General features: G+C 40.4%; 1 protein-coding gene across 13 annotated transcripts in view; it reads right to left on the bottom strand.

Annotated features, from left to right (window-relative positions):
- LOC121447943 (kinesin-like protein KIF1B) overlaps positions 1 to 21738 on the bottom strand; it is a 155370-nt gene that overhangs the window by 86367 nt on the left and 47265 nt on the right. For 5 of the 13 annotated variants that reach the window (XM_041651284.1, XM_041651283.1, XM_041651292.1 and 2 more), the window contains 10 exons: positions 20167 to 20244; positions 19098 to 19163; positions 18035 to 18052; positions 16491 to 16566; positions 14556 to 14634; positions 13778 to 13920; positions 12708 to 12749; positions 9661 to 9872; positions 5379 to 5458; positions 3673 to 3748 (listed from right to left, as the gene is read on the bottom strand). In XM_041651284.1, the coding sequence (XP_041507218.1) occupies positions 3673 to 3748; positions 5379 to 5458; positions 9661 to 9872; positions 12708 to 12749; positions 13778 to 13920; positions 14556 to 14634; positions 16491 to 16566; positions 18035 to 18052; positions 19098 to 19163; positions 20167 to 20244 (870 nt within the window). The remainder of the gene's footprint in view (positions 1 to 3672; positions 3749 to 5378; positions 5459 to 9660; positions 9873 to 12707; positions 12750 to 13777; positions 13921 to 14555; positions 14635 to 16490; positions 16567 to 18034; positions 18053 to 19097; positions 19164 to 20166; positions 20245 to 21738) is intronic. The other 8 variants (XM_041651296.1, XM_041651285.1, XM_041651294.1 and 5 more) reach the window with 3 other exon arrangements.

The following is a 21738-nucleotide window of genomic DNA, read 5'->3' as shown; positions in this document are numbered from 1 at the left end:
AGGCAACAACATAAACATCTAAAAGTATTCTTCATCTAACACTAAATATCTCTAAAAATCTTAAAAACCACCCTTCTTAGGTGATGTGAGAGTGTCATATATCAATCTGTTGATTTCATTGATTAAGTAATAAACAAACTGCTTGGGCTCATAGCTTAGAACATAGGTGGGTGGAGTAAACAGAACAGAATGCTGGGAGGAAGAGGAAGTGAGATAAGACGCCTCAGACAGAGACGCCATGCTCCACTCTCCCAGACAGATGCGATTCAGCTCCGACCCAGGATGGATGTAGGCTAGAATCTTCCCGGTAAGCGCACCTTGGGGTGCAACACAGATGATTAGAAATGGGCTAAATAAAAAGGTGAGAATTAGCCTAGAAGAGGCTAGATAGAAATGGGCCAAGCAGTGTTTAAAAGAATACAGTGCCCGTGTAATTATTTCGGGCATAAGCTAGCAGGCGGCCAGAGGGGCTGGGGACACAGCCCCGCCGCTCTTATCACTAGACTTAGGTAAAAAGTTCTCATAGGAATCAAAAAATAAGTCGCATGGCCTTGGGGCCAACATCTACTCCACACAGTGCAGGTGAACACGGAAGGCTGGAAGAGCAGTCGGATGAGCGGTGAGGAAAAGGGACTGCCGAGGGCGTCTAAAGGGAATGAAAGAGTCGCCTGCATCTTCACCAGCTTTTACTTTCTGATCCAAGAACTGGGCTGCTCAGAAAGAGTCAAAGTCGGCTATGGGCAGCATTCCTTTTGTTTGATTTTTGTTTTTGTGAGACGGGTTCCTCTGTGTAACCCTGGTTATCTTGGAACTTTCTCTGTAGACCCAGGCTAGCCTCAGAGATCCACCTGCCTCTGTTTCCCCAGTGCTGGGATTAAAGGTGTGCGCCACCACTGCCCAGCTAATGGGCAGCATTCCTTAAAGTCTCATTAGGGAACTAAGAAAAGATAATCTGGGGATAGAGAGAGGGCTCAGTGGTTAAGAGAGCACTTCTGCTCTTCTAGAGGACCTGGGTTCAACTGCAGCACCAACACGACAGCTCACAAGTCTGTAACTCCAGGATCTAACACCCTCACGTAAAAGTACATGCAGGCAAAACACTGCACTTAAAGTAAAAATAAACTCTATAAAAAAAGAAAAGGCAGTCTCAGTAACAGTCTCTATTGAGTCTAAATGTGGTCTGCAGTGTTTTTTCCCTTTCCTGAGAATGTCTAGATAATTAAAGCAAAAAAAAAAATCTTTGAAAGTAGAGTTCAGCTTCTAATTTTATGCTGCCTACATAACAACAACTGTTTGGACTATTTTAAATTCTGACTAAATACCATATTATTACTTATTTTATCTAGTTTTTCAAGATATTTTCTTGTGTAGCCCTGGCTGTCCTGAAACTCACTATGTAGACCAGGCTTGTCTTGAACTCGGAGATCTACTTGACTCTGCCTCCCAAGTGCTGTGATTAAGCCAGATGTGTGCTACCACACCTGGCTAAATATCGAATTATTTATATTAGATTTTTTTTTGTTTACTTTTTTCCCAGTGCTAAAGATAGAATCCAGGTCTATACATAGTGTTCTATTAGTGAGTTATGTTCTTAACACACACACATTCATTCATTCATTCATTCATTTTGGTTTTTTGAGACCAGGTTTCTCTGTTCCTTTGGAGTCTGTCCTGGAACTAGCTCTGTAGACCAAGCTGGCCCCAAACTCACATAGATCCACCTGCCTCTGCCTCCCAAGTGCTGGGATTAAAGGCGTGCGCCACCACCGCCCAGCTCATATAAACTTTTTAAGGGCTGTGGATGTAGCCCAGTTAGCAGAGGGCTTGCCTCGCAGACAACTGGTCCTGAGATTGATCTCTACTACCATATATATGCGGAAGGGTACCACAAGTCCATAACACTTAAGAGTTGGAGCCATAGTGAGTCTTAAGTGACCTGGGATGTGTGAGAGCTGGATCACAAGGAGAAAAACCTTTCAAGGTGTGCAAGAGCATACTCTAATTCTACCTAACTCTATCAAAGCCATGACTGCCAACATCTCTATAATATAGGTAATACATGTGAATAAATAGCTCAGTAAGGTAAAAAGGACTCAACTTCACATAAATATATAATTGTTGATATTCTATATATCTCAAAATCTTTAAAACAATTTCTATTTTTATTTTTGGCTTTTTAAGACAGTTTCTCTGTGTAGACTTGGCTGTCCTGGAATTCACTCTGTAGACCAGGTTGGCCTCCAACTCACAGAGATCCTCCTGCCTCTGTCTTCCAAGTGATGGCAAGTTCTGGTGCTAAAGGTGTGCGCCACCATGCCTAGCTTAATTTTTTTCTTCTTCTTTTTTTTAAAGATTTATTTCTCTCTGTGTGTGTAAATGAATGCTGTGTGTGCATAGATACCCACAAAGTCAGAAGAGGGCTTTGGATTCCTTACAGCTGGAGTTACAGGTAGGTTTTTAGCCTCCTGACTTGGGTGCCAGGTACCAAAGTAGGGTCCTCTGGAAAAATAGCAAGTGTTCTTAACTGCTGAACCCTCTCTCCAGCCCCTTTCTTCTTGTGTATAACCCAGGTTGGTTTTGAATTTATTATAAACCAGATGCAGGACTCTCATATTCCTGCATTCACCTCTCAAGTGCCACTATACCCAGATAAATCAATGTTTTCTGCTGAAAATAACATATTGAAATTTGTAAGACAGTTTTGTGACTATGGTTTTTTAAAAAGCAAGCAAAAGAATTCTCACAAAATCCTAAGAACACTGGTTCACGTAGAGCAAAAGTGCTAATGCTAAACTCTGACCTTATACTCTGTCCTAGAACAGAGTCCACGCATGCATGCACTTGTTAATGATACAGTAGTAGACTCTGACACTGGGGCCATACACACAGCAGGGTACCACAGACACTTGAAGGAAGTTATCAATACTGACATATAGGCTTGATACATCAATACATGCTCTATTGTTGTCATATAAATAAGCACACAAAACAATTATTTAATAATGTATTCTAGTCCAACACTAAGAAGCAATTCAAGTCAAAAAGAACACGCAAGACACGTTATCAGTCTAATTAGCCAAAAGGCCTCTATTCTGCAACTGTGATTACAGAAGTAGGAAAAGTGACTAATCTCATCACGTCTTTAAAAAAAGCATGCTGAAAGGGGAGCAGAGGCATCTAGAGGGTAGGACCTGGGCTGCAATAGAAATCATGGGACATTCCCATCGTTCACAAACCTTACCAGCTGAAAATGGTTCCCAGAAGTGGCAGAGCAGAGCTCATGACTACTGCCTCCAGCTCTCAAGCACGAGGATTATAGACAGGTGGCACCTTCCCAGACATCAAGCCCAGGGCTAACTGCATGCTAGGCAAGCACTCGACATTAAAAGGAGCACAACTAAAGCCACTGGTGCTACGGTCAGGTCAGGAAGATAAGAGAGGCAACAAAAAGCTGCTTAAATATACCCAAGGCTTTACAAGGTTCAGACTCACTACCCTGGGTTTTATCTTTTGTAAACACTATAATCATTTTACAACAAGGTTGCCCTTGTACTGTAAGATGAAAGCAGAAACATCTGAAGTTAAGCTAAGGCGCTAGATGAAAATGGCTATGTCAGAAGGACATGAAGACAACTGTTTTGTTTGCTTGAGTCTTACAACATGGCTTCCTACCTTTTTAGGTGAGAAAACACCAAGTGTTCCTCCATCTTCCCGTATGGCAACTCCCATCTCAGCCAACAAGGCTTCTCTAGAAAAACAAAAAACAAAACAATCAAAAAACCCCACGTAAAATCAGTATACCAATTAAGTTAATTTAAAAAGAACTAGAAAACAAGACAGGCAACGCAAAACACTTGGCTGTATCTAAAGCTGGCCAGAGAGATATAGAATGATATGCTTATCACTAATGAGAACTGATTTCTAAAAGAAGCAACATTCAGGGTTGAGAATTTAGATCAGTGGTAGAGCGCTTGCCTAGCAAGTGCAAGGCCCTGGGTTTGGTCTTCAGCTGGGGGGGGGGGGGGGGAGTGGGAGAGAGAAACAGTATTTAAAGTAAGTCAGAGAATGTCCCCATGCTAAATTTCTGTTTACTCAGTTGAAATTTTGAAAGACTGTACTCCTTATGTCTGTGCAACCAATTTGAAAAACAATTTCCCCGGCATCTAAGAAAGCAATCAAAGTAACCTGGGGGTCAGCACTCTGGCTTTAGCACCAGTAAAGCCACAGACTTAATACTGGGGTGAGCGGGAGGGTAGGCTTGGGCACCTGAAGCATGGTCTGTAAATGTGATTTCTCCCAATATTCCCATCTCATCCCCATTCTGGCACAGTAATTCTAGGAAGGTTTTTCGTTTTCTGTTCATTTTATTTGTTTGTTTTTGTTTGGTGTGTGTGTGTGTGTGTGTGTGAGAGAGAGAGAGAGAGAGAGAGAGAGAGAGAGAGAGAGAGCGCGCGCGTGAGCGCCTAATGTGGGGACAACTCTGTGGACTGGATTCTCTTCTCCACCTTTAAGTGGGGCCCAGGGATCAAACTCATGACAGGCCTGAGTGGAGAGTGCCTTTCTGTGCTGAGACATCTCACCTGTCCCAATAATTCTAGTTCAAAAAAATCTAATGCGAGTAAGAAAGTTCTTGGTTACATTTACTGGTAGCACACTGGAGCTCATTTCTCCCTTATTTTCATAAAGGGGGAAGATAAGAACTGACTTTAAAAAAGAAGAAGCGTGTATTTATTCCAACAGCATAGACAGAACAAGAATTTTAAAAGTTTGCAAGCTAAACAATACCTTTTACCCAAAAGGTTCTAGATGAAATAACTCTAAAGACAGGGTCACAGCTCTTTGCATATGGGGCTTTGCCAAGTAAAATCTACTTTTTACAACTGACAAAATCTCCTTTATTTAGTATGACTTTTCTAAATTGAAAGCCACATTCAAATGTGAAAACTATTAAGCACATGACTCTCCACAGCAGTGGTTCCCAATCTTCCTAACACTGCACCCTTTAAATTCAGCTCCTCATGTTGTGGTGACGCCAACCATAAACCTATTTTTGTTGCTACTTCATCACTGTAATTTAGCTACTGTTATTAATCGTAATATAAATCTCTGATATGCAACCCCTGTGAAAGGGTCAGTCAAGCCCCAGAGGGGTCATGACCCACAGCTGAGAACCCTGCCTTAGAGACTCTTTCAACGTGCAGATTTCACTTCAGAGGGCAAACGTGACTGGATGCACTCCCCCGTGGGTGCGGATGTGTCTGTGCTGTGTCAGGCGGGGACAGTGCCCTTGTTTTTAATCCTCTTTCATCTTTTCTTACTACGAAATCAACTCAGACTTCCCAGAAAACTCAGCAGCATCCAGATTGTTAGTTCCCAACCTTTCCATTCTGATGGCCTCTGTCTTACGAAGTTTCTCTTCCCAGGTTTCATTTAACTCAGCAATTATCTTCTCTGATTCCTATGGAAGGATGCACAGAATTTAACAAACCATATTCAGCAAGGAAGGCATGAAACATACAATATTCTTAGAAGACAAAGGAAGAATCCAAAGTGATGGGCCCTTCTTCTTTTTTAGAAGGTAAGAATCATAAATATTAAATCTAAAACTAAGTAACCCTCAGACACACAAACCTTCCAAGTCCTAATAATAACAGGCAAACAGCAAATCCATGTATGTGTGTGTGTGTGCACAAGACAGAGGGAGGAAACAGTGAATCTCTGTGTGTGTGTGTGTGTGTGTGTGTGTGTGTGTGCACAAGACAGAGGGAGGAAACAGTGAATCCGTGTGTGTGTGCACAAGACATAGGAAGGAATAGTGAATCCACGTGTGTGTGTGTGTGTGTGTGTATACACAAGACAGAGGGAGGAAACAGTGAATTTGTGTGTGTGTGTGTGTGTGTGCAGAAGACAGAGGGAGGAAACAATGAATCCGTGTGTGTGTGCACAAGACATAGGAAGGAATAGTGAATCCACGCGTGTGTGTGTGTGTGTGTGTGCACAAGACAGAGGGAGGAAACAGTGAATCCGTGTGTGTGTGTGCTGGGAAAGTAATATAAACATCCAAAAATACATGCACTTTCTTCTTTTTTTAATCATGGCTTCAAGTTCTAATATTTATGATGCTTAAAGATGTTATTGTTTTAAAAACTCAAAGGCCAGGTTAAAGAAAATGTCAACTGAGTGGCTCACTAGGAAGCCATTAGTGCATAATCACTCCACAGATAAGAAAACTGAAGACAAGAAAAAAAAACCTATTTAATTAACCCAAGCCCATCCAGGTCTTCCTGACTTTCTTTAAATTTATGAGGCATGACAGCCTTTTTGTGAAGGGTCTCATGGAGTCATCCTGGCCTTAAACTCACTATTTAGCCAAGGATGATGCTGAATTCCTGGTCCTCCTGGTTCAGCCTTCCAAGTGCTGAGACTACAGTATGTGCCACCCTGCCCAGCTTTTTATTTCTTCTTGATGATTCAATAGAAGGCAGAAAATTTGATAGGGTAAATCAGACACACACACACACACACACACACACACACACAGAGGGTAGTTTAGGTTTTGACATTCAGAAGGTTAACGATTACTCCATGGAACATTCCTGGAAGCCATCAGATAGCTAAGGGTTTACTGTACTGGACAGCATGCTTTCTGAATAGGCTCCAAGTGTGGGTCCTCAGACTGCTTAGTACAGCATTTGCCCTGCCTGTTCCTGGGATGGATGTTTATGGATATTTATAGGCTAAGTCTGTGTAATGGCACACATAGTACTGACTTTGATGCCAGTCTATAAACATCAGAGCCAGTGGCTATAGCTCCATGCTTGAAACTTTACTGAATAAAAATCACACACACAGGGATTTCAGTTCAAGCTGTGGCTTTAAAGTAAAATTACATACTACTATTTTTTTTCTTTTTGCCAGAGAGGTTTATAGAGGAATCAAGATATTAGCATCATATATGGAAATCAGCCATACAATGGAGAAAGAAGTAGCAGCACCTATGTAAAAGCAGTGACAAACACTGGTCTACAGTTAAAAATACAGAGAAGCAAAGGCAAATAAACCGTTAGGAAGATGAATTAGCCTCCACTGTTGCTGTTTTCCACTGCAGTGTCATGCCTTAGGAATGCAGCTCCTAAGACATTCTCAAGCGTTTGCATTGCACAAATGCTGTCCCACACTCTGGACCAAAGATGTTCTCTGCCTGCATCATTAAAATGCAGGTCTGTCCCAAAGGAATTCTCACCATTCACAAAGTAAGAGTAGAACTAAGGCGCTTATGCTTCAGTGAACTACCGCGTGGACTGAACACAAAGCGGTAAAGAAGCCATTGCACTCTAGAATAAAGCTGGGGAAAAAAGCTTTTACTTATGTTGTTTCAGGGAAAATTAAGAGAGCAATTTATTTGCTGATTAACATAGTACAGCTTTGTTTTAAGGAGATTAGGCAGCTGAGGGCAGAGTTCTTTGAATAAGGACAGCATTATTCCCTAGAAGCCATTTGGAAGACACTGGGTGACCTAATTCTTAAAAAACCTAACATGTGGCATTATTTTCAGTTGGTTCTGGAAAAAAAAATTTTTTTTATACCAGAGGTGAAAAAAGGTAATCTTGTTTGTTTAGGAAGGCACAATATATAATAGTTAGGATTCAAAATCCCTAAAGAGAACACTGGATATAAAATAATAAGAGGGAAGTTTCACTTCTCCCAAATGCTGGCAACATGATCACTGACCCCTACTTATGAGAAAATTTGTGAATGAATGCATTCTCCCACACAGAACATCAATAAAGTCTACAGGAAAGCGTCCAAGTCAATTTTACAACAGCAGAGATCACCCTGTACCTCGCATCCCCGAAAGATTTCTCCTTCCTCTCCTTTTGCCAGGCATGTTAGAACTTGACTGACTTTATGAATCAAGGCACAAAAGCACTGGTTTTATTTCTGAGTACCTTCTTTTTGAAGTAAGTAAAATGCCAAGGGAAAGGATGGGACGATAAGAAAGAGAACTCTGAAGCCCACTTCACATAAAATCCATTACAGCTTCACCGAAAACTACAATGGACGCATCTGACGCTGACTCACTTTTAGTTGTAAAGAAGCTCAACAAGTTAGTTTGCTTTTCCGAGACAGCGTTTCTCTACATAGCCCTCGCTGACTCTTGAACTCACAGAGGTCTACCTGCCCCTGCCTCCTGGGATTAAAGGCGAGCGCCACCACTGCCCGGCTCTTTCTGTTTTCACCTTTACCTATTAGAGTACCACTGTTCTAACTATCTTTGAATGGGCAGCAGTTGGTAAATGGGGGAACTGAGTGATGGTGAAGAGGATCCCTGACTGGTAGCAGGACTGTAATTCCCCATATTCTAAGTGAGTTTTCTCTCCAACACAAAGGCCAAAAGGTAGAGGGAAACAATATCCCTGGAGGTAGTGAGCCAAAGAGAGAAAACAAGATGCTCCTGATAGGATCTGATGGCTGGCAAGAAGGCTGGTAATTGTTCTCAGCACCACAAGTGACCACACCTGTCTGCTCCCATTGTAGTCACTGAAGGGAAGAGGACAGGCACTGCCTCTGACTTTCAAATTCACAACCAGACAGGACAGAAGTGGATAGAGCCAGCAACAGCCTAAAAGAATGGTCCATCCACAGAGGTGGAGCCAGGGATAATGTTACAGTTAATCAGATACACGTCTGACTGTCTGTGAGAGTACTACCAGGGAAGTCCAGTCAAGAGAGAAAACCCACCATGAATGTGGGAGCACTAGCCTACAAACTGGGGTCCCACACTGAAATAAAGAGGGGAGAAGAAAGGCAGCTGAGTACTGGCATTATCCTTTCTCTGCTTCCTCATCGACAAAGATGTGAACAAGCAGCCTCACACTGTACAAACATGGCTTCCATGTAGACTGACCTCACACCATGAGATAAAAGAAGTTGCTTCTTCTCAGGTATTTGTAGCCAACACAGTGGGCAATCGGTAAATGTACAGCACCATGGCCCACGGACCTCAGGGCCCCAGACAGGAGGACGCCTGCTTCTCTCATAACTAAAGGCTTTGTAAGGACTTCTAAAAGTTATAGCTTCATGTAACCTAATAATGCTCAAATGTCCAAACTTCCAGTTAATTGTATATTATTTACTAACAGAGGAATGGCACTATAGAGACTTCTATTTTCAATAAAACCAAATTTTCCAACTAGTTATTCCATTTAAAATGTAATTATTACCACTTTAGAAATGGTTTCATACTGTCTAAGCCGACCTCACACTTACTATGTAGCCAGGATGACCCTGAATGCCTTATTTTTCTTTCTCCATCTCTTGAACGCTGGGTCAACAGGCTCATGCCAACATGTCTGGCTTTAAAACTAAATTTCTAACAAGCAACTTCACTATGATTTATAAACTATCCCCAAATTATTGTAAGTTTCTACTCAATGGCTATTTTGCATGGCTAAATTATGATCTTTCCATCTCTGGTCAAGTCAAACAAACATTCTGATAAAAAGAAATTAACTTAAGAAACAAATAATTTCATTTTCAAGGTACCTCTAACTGTTAGCATCTCCATGTGCTAAGACAAAATTTCTGGGCTGTTCATTCAGTCCTAGTTCTGCCTTCTGGAATGACATAAAGTGTTGTGCATTCAAGCTTCAGACTCACCTTTAGACGTTCAATGGCTTCCTCCCCTCCAGGTGTGGACATGATCCGCTCTTGAATACTGGTCACAGATGTTAAGCCCACCTGACTACTAAGTGAGCATGAAGATGGAGATGAAGTAAGGGACCCCATGGATGCTGTGGAAAAATTGCCAGGGCGTTGATTCTCAGAGGCTAGCAAGTACCTATGCTTATTGTTCTGAAAGTCTTTCAGATCTGGGAGACAGAAAGAAGGGAAGGTAGAAAAAGAGAAGGCGAGAAGCAGAGGAGGAAAAAAGACAGGAAGGAACACCAGTGTGAGAAAGGAGAGCATCAAAGCGCAAGACTAACACATGCTGACACACAAAGACAAACTCTAGACTGTACAAATGGCAGTTCTAAAACATGTCGCCCTGTCATATTCGATCCTAAGCAGTCAGCCACTTCTGGGTTTAGAAGTGAGAGGCACGGGAGCTAGAACCAGAACTTCAGCCATGTCTTCCTAAACAGGCAAACTGCAGCCCTTCAGTTCCTCCTCCTTCCTCCGTCTTCAATACAGCCTGACTGCAGCTTTAAACTCCAGGAGTTTTAAACAGAGGGATAGCAATTAGTGCCGCACGTTGGCCGAGCTCAGCGTTTAATGCAGTTGTTAGTTACGGTTCTGAGCATAGCAGCATTTTAATATGCCAAAGATACATTCTAAATTCAAAGAAGTAATTGTAGAAATGAGAAGAATTTTGAGGAAGTATGATAATAACTTTGTTTTGAATGGTTATTTCAACAGGAAAGAATGATTAATGAATTAACAAGTTTTAGTGTATTTTTCATTTGAGTCAAAGCAAACAAAAATGAAAAACTATTTGATGATTTAAGTAAAGCCCTTCTGTGTCTAACAGCACAATCACTGGGCACCGCTAAGTCTCCTTTCCAGTATGACAGCCCAGTTTTCAGGACACATTTTCACTGGCCAAGGTCTAGCACACAACTGGAAATTAGGATGTTCAACTCGGGCTAGAAAGTTTACCAATAACAACACTCAATGATTTGCTTTTTTGTAATTTCATTCATTAATCAACCTTCTCAAATGACAGCAAAGAAACCACTGCTATTGGTACAATCTTTTTGGTTTTCTTTGTCTGAAGACAGGGTCTCATGCACCTTAGTCTACCTATAAGGCCGAGAATAACCTTGAACTCCTGACTGCTGATTCTGCTGGGAATACAGGTGGCACAACATACATTTGCATTTCTATGTCAAAATTTTTCTTTATTACATTTATTTATTTTGTGTGTGTTCCTGAGTGGTCAGAGGACAACTTGTGAGAGTCAGTTCTCTCCTTCCACCATGTGGGACCTCAATCCGGTCCTCAGCTTGGTAGCAAGCTCCTTTACACCCAACCATCGTGCTGGCTCTCACTTTTAAATATGAGAAATCTACATCTCTGAATTTACATCAAGACTACATTTCCTTAAAGGATATAAGGCAATAGAAGTAGTTGGGAAAAACAGTCACTCTGTGGGTTTACTAATGTTTACTATTTAATGAAAACCAGTTCTTGAATCCCCTTAAAGCCTGTGGTAGTTGCTTCAAGACAGTTTGAAAACTACCATCTGCAAATATAGAACATGGGGAAACAAGCAAAGAGGCATGTTTGCAAAGTGAACAGGAATTGGAGCAAAAATCATCTGTCAGCTGATGGCAGCAAGGTGGAAAACGGGGGTAGACGGAGATTAGAAGGTCCCGCGGACACATGCAAGCCCTAAACCAAAGGGAAACTGCAGAGTAGCCAGGGCTGCTCTCCTTTGTGGATAGAAGATTAAAGCTTAGTCATGCATGGTTTTCAGGAAATGCCACAGCTGCTCAGAGAAGGGATAGGCAACAGGCCAGCAGTAGCAGCACCTTGAACACAAAAGCAAGAACAAGAAGGCATCCTCTCCACACCAATATCCTTCAGCTTTGGAGATCTCAGACAGAGCTGTTCCAGGCCAAGAGCCACAAGTGTGTTTGGGCATGGGAGTCCTGTGGGCTCGAGTCAGTACAGTAACTGGTACTATATTTGGGTTCTCCTATGTATTCCCTTGTCTGAAATGGCTTCCTACAGATAAAAAGATCAACAGAATCTAAAAATTCCCAAACTAAGATTTGATATATCTTCATAAATTATATTAAAAGCATAAGCAACTATTTCCTTGTTAACTTAACATTTATATCGAAAAAATGGCTTGTGATCTTCTGCAATATATATTTCCATTTAAGTCATATACTTCAGAGATCTATTTTAAAATTTTAACTGTAATTTAAGAAAAGAGGAAAAATGTTAATCTAATGATCAAGTAAGATAAGGCCCAAGATACATAGAAAACCAATGGAGTTTAAGCACAGGTGAGTGCTTAACCCAGCCCACACAGGGTTCTTTTAATTACAGACAGTTTGGCTAACTGGAACTGATTTTTGTAATTATACAGACTCACATTTACAATGCTAATTAAAAAGGAATTTTCCTATTAAATAATTGGTTCATAAAAGGAAACAAATCAAGAGGGAAAAGGGGGTGTTGACATAGTAGTGATTAAAACAAGAGCTCTGAGTTAAACTGCCTAACCTAAACACGAGAAACCGTGCAGCTCAGAGAAGGAACCACTCCTGGCTAGAGTATAATGGGGATGAAGTAACGTTATCAATAACAGAGTTAGTAGTGATAATATGTTTATGGTGCCTAGAACAGGGCCAGGGATATTACAGACATTCAATAAAAGTGAGCTGCTACCATCACTAGCCTCACCAACTGTAATTCTGAGTTTGATTTAGTTATATGGGTAGAAACACTGAAGACTGAGTGGAAGACTCAAGTTCTTACACCTCTCAACTTCAGTCACGGCACACACTAAAATTCACTAGGTTATTTTGCTGAATGGAGAAGGGCATACACAAGAGAGTTTGATTTCACATTACACTCTGTCTGGGATTTCCCTGTTAGGGCTGCTGGCATGCAAAGCTCGCTGTAAGGCTGACACAGCAAAGGCCGGTTAGCAAGTCAGCATACGGGACACAGCCAATACACGATATACACACATTTGCCTCCACTTCCAGAGTAATCATCGATCAATGGGTCAACTAAAGATAAGCAAGAGGGAAAACACAAGAAGGGTCAAAGTTCAGACTCGGTAGTGACATAGAGTGAGATTTGGCATTTGGGAAGCTAAGAAAATGAAAATTCAGTAATATATAATATCATTTTCACAAATCATATTAATTAAAATTCAGATTTTAATCAATAAGAGATAAATTAGAGATAAATTGAAATCTATTAGTATTTCAAAATATATATTTTTACATTAAAAATAAAAATATGTTTTACTAAATAAACCCATATTCTATCTGAAAAGTCTACTTTACGGCAAGAACTTTTTTTTAAAGTGCTGAGGCTAAAAGCAGAGCCTTGCACATGCTAATCAACAATGATCAATAATGAGCTACACTGCCAACCGTAACTAAGAAAAAATGGATTCCATACTATACACAGAGATGACTGCAGTCTTAAAATCATGTACTATACAAGAACACTGTGCAGCAGTACTTTCTGAAAGTCTAGCTCTTGAACTCAGCAAGAATTAGCCTTTTCTCTTCACTTTTCCACAGAGAAAGGGTCATTCAAAGGTAACTCTCATCTGACAGTAGACAGGACTGGGGAATCCTTACACAAGCATTATTGCTACTGCACCAGTCCAGGGAAACAAGAGCTTCCAAGTAATACTTTTATGAAGTTTTTCAGAATGAACTTAACATTAACATGGCTTTGGGGGACATTTTGCATAAAGAAATTCTGAGATTATCTCATTTCACTGGCTTTTTTTTTTTAAGACAAAAAACTTGTAAAACCATTTTTACTACCATTTAGTTTCATCGAGTCTCTAAAATCTAAGCTTATTTTATTTACTTACTTATTTTTTTATTTGAGGCAAGGTCTCACTGTGTAGCTCTGGCTGTCCTGCAGCTCACCAAGTAGACCAGGCTAGCCCTGAACTCACAGAGACCAGCCTGCCTCTGCCTCCTGAGTGCCCACCACACCCAGCCATAAGCCTTTTTTTAAGTCTACAAATCTGCAGAGGAAAGTAAGACTCTGTAGCTCCTTCCTCACTTACTATCAATGATGTCCCCCAGTCCCTGAGCACGAAGCAGGTCCTTCAGTCGGGTCACTTCCTCCTTCAACTCCCGCACCAGCTTGGCATTAGGGTCCTCATTGATAACAGCATTGCATTTAATTTGTTTTGCACGATCTGCATATCTAGATACAGAAATAAAATGCGTCCTTGACATTTCTCAGAGGCTCTAATTCTCATAAATAGCATACCATTTGCCTCTAAAGCAAACACTTGAAAAGCCCTGATAAATACCTTATTTGTATGAGACTTTATAGAGGTGACACAGGCTCAGAAGAACTTAAGTGATTTGGCTAAGATCACAACAAAAATAAATACCAGAGAGAAGGCTCAAACCCAGTCTGTATTCAAAATATCTTTAATGGGAGAAGGGAAGATAGTTTCAGATTAAAATCTCCTATATATAAAAATTCAATGAATATTCCATTGGTAATTTATCAGAGCTACATATGCTGATAACTGTATTACTTTTTACAACTTAAACATATCTATAAAAGGGAACACTTCTATTAACATAAATACTGTAAGACAATTTTATTATCTAAAACTTATCCAATATCTCACTCAAGTAATTTGAACATATTTCCTGTAAAAAAGCTCTTACTTATTCCAATGAATCTGGAAGCCACAGAAGTAAACTCCATCATAAAAAAAATAATTCCCCCCTTATTATGAGAAAGAAAGATCATGCTAGCCTTCAACGTGTAAGAAAACCTATGGCATACAAAACTACTCAGCTACTGAGATCAAAGGCGTGTACCTCAGAGTGCTCAAAGTTTCATCGTAGTTGATATCTGCTGGGCTCAGAGCAGCAACCATTGCAGTTCGAGAGTTGCCACCTAAGAAAATGAAGTATGAGTATCTCCAGTTACACCCATTTTTAAAAGGAGAATTTTATTTACTATGATAAATTTGAGAGCAGACCCTGACATGTAATCAAAAGCCAACAAGTTTTTTCCTTTTATCATTTGTTTTGACAAGGTCTCCTGTAGCCTTGTTGGTCTGAGCTGGCTATCTTCCTGCCTTCATTTTCTAAGTGCTGGGATTGTAACTATGTGCCACCACGCCTGGAACACAAAAACATTCTTTTATACGATTTCTTTTTTTTTCCAAGACAGGGTTTCTCTGTAGCTTTAGAGCCTGTCCTGGAGAATTTATTTATTTATTTATTTATTTATTTATTTTTTGGTTTTTCGAGACAGGGTTTCTCTGTGGTTTTGGAGCCTGTCCTGGAACTAGCTCTTGTAGACCAGGCTGGTCTCGAACTCACAGAGATCCACCTGCCTCTGCCTCCCGAGTGCTGGGATTAAAGGCGTGCGCCACCACCGCCCGGCTGGAGAATTTATTTTTAAAGATTTATTTATTTATTTATTTATTTATTTATTATGTATACAACATTCCTTCCATGTGCAGCTGCATACCAGAAGAGGGCACCAGATCTCATTACAGATGGCAGTGAGCTACCACGTGGTTGATGGGAACTGAACTCAGGACCTCTGGAAGAGCAGTCAGTGCTCTTAACTGCTGAGCCATCTCGCCGGCCCCACAAAAACATTCTTCAATGTTCCCTTGCTATGCACTGTTTCCCTCACATTCTGCTCTCTGAATCTCCTGTTCAGCTCCCCCGCCAACCACTCTAACCAGGTATGGTAGTACACGCCTGTAGTTCCTGCACAGGAGGCTGTAGCAGGAGTTCAATGCAGCCTGAGTCGCACATGACCCTATCTTAAACAACCACTCTAATCAAGTCAACCACTCCACCAAAACTGCTCTGTGACAGGAAAACTGACTGGTTGCTTTTTCTGAATGAAGAGGAACAAGGATGAGGAGAATGGCTGATGGATCAAAAAGCATTAGGAGTAAGGAGGAGTAAGACTACCTGGTGAGCCAGGCGCACGCCTTTCATCCCAGCACTCGGGAGACAGAGGCAGGTAGATAGATCTCTGTGAGTTCAAGGCCTGCCTGGTCTACAGAGTGAGTTCCAGGACAGGCTCTATTAGCTACTGGAAAACCCTGTCTCAAAAAAAAATAACAACAAAAAGACTATGCAGCATGTACTTGGCTATGTAAAATGTGGAGGACTATGAGCTTCTAAGTACTCTGAGGAAGGGGCCAGAGAGATGGCTCAGTGGTGAAGAGCGCTAACTGCTTTTGCAGCAGTGTTTGGTCCCAGGGGATCCAATGCTGCCTTATAACTCTGCAGGCAACAGGCACACACATGGAGGAAAACACTCAGGCACATAAAAGAAGACTCGGCAGGAGTAGAGAGCTCTAAGTGGCTGTATGGAGTACAGAGACAGGAACTGCTCCTCAGTGTCACAAAGTAAGTGAATCCAACCAGGGGAAACCAAAAGCAAAACCAGAGAAAGACAAAAAGGACTCAAGTTTACTATGAATCATCTAGAGATAATTCTCCTCCAAAGCGGACATGGAAGAATGAGCCATAAAAGGCATCATTAGACAGTACTAAAAAGACATCTACTGCCGGGCGGTGGTGGCGCACGCCTTTAATCCCAGCACTCGGGAGGCAGAGGCAGGCGGATCCCTGTGAGTTCGAGACCAGCCTGGTCTACAAGAGCTAGTTCCAGGACAGGCTCCAAAACCACAGAGAAACCCTGTCTCGAAAAACCACAATAAATAAATAAATAAATAAATAGACATCTACTAAGTTAACGGGGACTCGTGGTCAACATACCTAGATTTTCTCTAAGGAGCCAAGTAAGAACAGAATCCCTGTAAGGAATAAAATCAGTCTTCTTCTTCTTTTTACTCTATCAAAGAGAAGAGAATAATTTTAGCAATGTTATGGGGAAAAATTCACATGAAAAGCAAACCAGTTGAAACTTCTGAAACAAGCAAACTGTAATGGAATTCCATCATGATTGAAACATTTCACTCACGGCCCAATTTTTCAAAAAGCACATGCAAATTTTTTTATTTTAAAATCTTTACAATACAAAAAGTCAAGAAAATAGTATTACAATACACATGGTAGACTTACCACGTAGTTTTAATTATTATTATCTTGCCATTACCCAAACCAGTTGAGTAAATTGCAGGCACAAGATCTAAATGCTTCAGCAAATATGTAGTTTATAAGGAAAAAATTTAGTAAATTTAACAATAATGCTATTCACTAATAATACTGTCCACATCTCTAGACCTGCTAATATTTTAAAACAAACTCAGTATTTCAGTTATAAATACTTCAAGCACGTATCTTTGACAAGGAGTTAAAAAAACAACATGACCAGTAATATGGCTCAGGACTTGATACACTAGATAACACCCCAAAGGAGAAAGCCAACTCACAAGAGCTGTCCTCAGACATATACACATGTACCATAACACACTCCTGCCCACAACAATAATGAAGAAAATCATTTCAAATAAGACCCAGGCAATGTCAAAAACAATTAAACATTTGAATACTAAACATTTTAATGCAAATACTGCTTCTACCCTGACCTTATTTCATATAATTCTTAACTATTAGGTGCTCTGAATATTAAAAGAATATTCAGAAGAATAGCAAAAAACTTAGCGTATTTGTATAGAAATAAAAGGAAGAGAGAACATACCATTATCTCATACATCTTAACTATTAGGTGTTCTAAATATTTTTGTTCATAATAATAACAAAAAATTTAGAATATTTGTAAAGAAATATACAGAAGAGAAAAATCTATGCTATTGGATAAAGGAAGATATGAAGAGTCGTCTCTAGCTTCAGTTAAGAGTTTAAATTCTACAGCCTTTACTTCAAAAATGTTTTACATTACTCATAAGCTTCAATTGTCAGAAATGAGATAAAAAAGGAAAGAGATGTATTAATAATATATAATCTTATTTGTTTTATGTTACTTGTTTGCAATAATCTCAACAAATTAGCTATGCTTTAGACCAGGACTACAAGAAATATAAGCTTCTCTCTTTGGAGTGGTTTACAGAACTATTAAGAGACACTCTTACAGATCGCTGGATCAAGCATCATGACACAACACAAATGCTTCCTCAAATTTCTCTCTTCTTCCTTTATTCTATTCCTTCTCCAAAGTACTTTATGTTCCTTAATTATTTCTAGTGTGAAGTCCCATGATTCACAGCATCCTAAACAATCATTCAAAATTCCACAGCCACAAACCCTTTGTGAAGGTTCTGTTCTAACTGATGCCCCTATTTATCCTCTAAAATGTGCAAACCATTTGGCTAGTTCAGTGTGACTAATCCCCACCGTACCTTGCTGGTGCAGTTATCCTACAAATGAAAGCATTTCAAGGAGAGAAAAAGAACACAGGATAAACCTCTAGAATAAATGGAAATCAGAGTACTTTCTCGAGACAAGAAAAGATTTAATTCTAAGTGGATTTGAATCACCCATTAATCTAAATTAGAGCATACAAAAACTATCTTAGATATTAAACCTAAATAATGAAGATTATGCAAAATTTGTTTTAGCTGTAGTGTGCCAGTGCTGTAGAAACAAAGACTTTAATCCACATATGCACTGCAAAGACAGTGATGGTCTGTTAAGATTATAATGGAATTGAAAAGTTACAGTGTTGTTGCTCTCTTCAGGTGGTATCACAATGCACTGTTTATAGAAATGTTGGTGGAAACAAACCTACTATAGTGCCAGTCATATAGAACATACAAGCACACATAATTCTGTTCAACACAGGGCACTTGCTGATGGAGGCTCACCTACACATCACCAAACTGTTTCCCCACTGCTTTAGTGTACTCTTTTCACTTCCTCAATGACAAAGTCATCTAATGGTGCATTTCTAGGAATGCATTCATCTCATTAAATGATACATGATTGTAGTTTAAAATATATATTACTGGCTTCTAAATTAACATCATTCTCCAAAGCAACACTGGTCAAAATACTCCAAAAATATATTTGAAGTAAGGCTCAAAAAAATTCGTCAACTTTGTGTCTTTGCTCTAGCTGTACACACAGGTGGCTCTTTCCAGTCCACTCCAGTACAGAGCTGCATTACACCCTAGCCCTGCCTGAAAAAGCTGTTTCCAGTCCACTCCAGTACAGAGCTGCATTACACCCTAGCCCTGCCTGAAAAAGCTGTTTCCAGTCCACTCCAGTACAGAGCTGCATTACACCCTAGCCCTGCTTGAAAAAGCTGTTTGCAGTCCACTTCAGTACAGAGCTGCATTATACCCTAGCCCTGCCTGAAAATTTAAAAACCACATAAAAAGGCCGAAAACATAAAGACACGTAAGTATCAGCAGTTTACCTGCTGAGCAGACATCCCCTCTGAGAGTGGAACAGAAGACTTACCACCTCCGCCAAGGCCGAAATGACTTTGCCCAAAGTTGTAAGAGACTTATTAATATTTGCACCTTCCTAAAATAAACACAAACATGAAAGAATCAAAGCAACGAATTTCTACTGCGCACACCACTCATACTGCTCCAAGCTGAGCACATCTGCTTCTCCCTGCTCCCCACCCCCACCCCAGTCCCTGTGGGTGCTGGGATCTGAGTGCAGGTCCTGGAGTGGCAGCAAGCACTTTACCCAGGGACACCTCCTTAGCCCCACATATCTGCTTCCTTAAGACAGAAGTCCTAAAGACACCTATGTGTAGCCTTTGGTCTTTCCTCTGCTCACTTGGTAATATGCTTAGTGCACACACCCACCTCCCCATCCTTTCTGCATGTGCTGTGAAACCTCACAGAAGCAAGCCTTCCTCCCACAGCTCACCAACACGGAAGTCCTGTCCTTGTGAAACAACAGCTCTGTCTCAGCTCACACATGTTCTTACATCACTATCTTATACATCTGATTCCCATTTTACTATGTCTTCCATCTGCCCAAATTTTGCCCATTTCTCAAAATATAATACAACTCTCACTCTTAATCAAAAACTCTTCTCTATTTTGTTATCTAACTTACCATTTCATTGAAATTATAGATCAATAATTGATAGTTTTTTTTCATTAAAAAATAGATTTAAACATTGGGTTTTGTAGGTCACAACATCTCTGATGCAATTCTGCCAGTGCAGAATAAAAGCAGTCACAGAGGACTGGGGTAAAGCACAATGGTAGTGTGCTTGGCTAGGACACACAAAGCACCACATAAAAGAGACACAGTGGCACACACCGCTAGTCTTAACACTCAGGGACAGAGAGATCAAGCCCATCCTAGCTACGTATTAAGTTCTAAGCCAGCCTGTATCAAAATAATAAATAACACTATAAACAAAATATAAATTAAAAATCATAGCTATCTCTCAATAGAAACTAATTTGTAAAACCAGGGAGAAACTAGATTTGGCCTATAGCTACAGTTTGTAGGCCCTTGTTACAAAACATTGATTGACTAGATCTTTTGCTAAAATAAATACCTTTAATCGCGTTCCTTTGGCACCAGTTGAATCAGCTCGTTCGCTTCCTGCTAGATCCACCAAGCTGATTTTACTGACCTAAGTAAAGAAGAGTAATATGGAAATTATAAAATAAGCAAGATAGTTAGGTGTGTAGTTCATGGTTGTGATCCCAATACTCAGGAGGCAGAGCAAAGGCAGGAGGATCATCCACATGAGCTCGAAGACAGTCTGCTCTATATAGTGATAATAAATTCAAGACCTGACAACAAAGACAGGAGTCCATGCACCCAGGAAGCAGGGAGAGATGAATTTCTGTGAATTCCAGGCCAAACTGGTCTCCATAGCAAGTTCCAGGCCAGCCAGAGATACATACTGAGGTCATGCCTCAACACTCATTGACATCCATATGCATGCACGTGTGCATACATGCGCACCCACAGACACACACATGAAACCTATTAAATTGCCTTATGAAACATGAAGGATCGAACAACTGGAGCTCTGTCTCTCTAGTTCTCTCTCTCATTCTCTCTCTTTTTTTCTCCAAGACAAGACTTCTTTGTAGCTTTTTGGAGCTCACTTTTTAGACTAGGTTGGCCTCAAATTTACAGAGATTCACCTGCCTCTGCCTCCCAGTGCTGGGATTAAAGGTGTGTGCCTCCACTGCCCAGCCACAACTGGAGCTCCTATATACATCTAGTGGCAATAATTATTTTGAAAACTGTTTAGCTGTTATTTAAGAAGTTAAGTATGACTTTAATCCCAACACTTAGGAGGCAGAGGTAGGTGGATCTCTGTGAGTTCAAGACAAGCCTGGTCTACATGGTGAGTTCCAGGACAGTCAGGATAATAAAGAGACCCCTCCTCAAAAAACAAAACAAAATAAACCCAAACCAGAAACTATACACACATCTGACACAAGACTTAATTCTACTCTTAAGCATTCACCAGTACAAATAAAAACAAAGTAAGATTCAAATTGCCAGCTGTGCATGGTGTGTATAACCTGCCATGCATGGTGTGTACAACCAGCTGTGCGTATTGTGTACAACCAGCTGCGCGCAGTGTGTACAACCATCTGTGCATGGTGTGCACAACCGGCTGTGCATGGTTTGTACAACAAGCTGTGCATGGTGTGTATAACCTGCTGTGCACGGTGTGTACAACCTGCAATTCCAATACTTGGGAGGCTCATGGAGCTGAGTGAGGTCTAGGTCAAACTAAAGAACCAAAGAACGATCAGAAAAACAAGAAACAACAAATCTACACACACACACGTGCACAAATGTTCCCAGGGTCAGGTGAATGAAATAATGAAATATCTGTCATCAAGGAAAAGGAACAAACTATCAACATAACACAAATGAACCTCAAAATCATCATAAACAAAAGAAAGTTGGCAAAAATGTAGTATATACTGTATCACTAAATATAAACTAATCTATAGTGACATAAAGCATTGGATGATGCTTTATAAGACCTCAATATAACACCTTAATAATATCTCAATAAAATTTTTCAAAATTTTTTAGTTTGAACAAAAGAAGAGATGACTTAAAAGTTGCTGAGCTGAGGTACAGCTAATGGCAG

Source organism: Microtus oregoni, unplaced genomic scaffold (assembly GCF_018167655.1).
Source record: "Microtus oregoni isolate MIOR12 unplaced genomic scaffold, Mior012 000005F_ref0000423, whole genome shotgun sequence".
NCBI classification, from domain to species: Eukaryota; Metazoa; Chordata; class Mammalia; order Rodentia; family Cricetidae; genus Microtus; species Microtus oregoni.
This window is presented reverse-complemented; position numbering and strand designations above follow the sequence as displayed.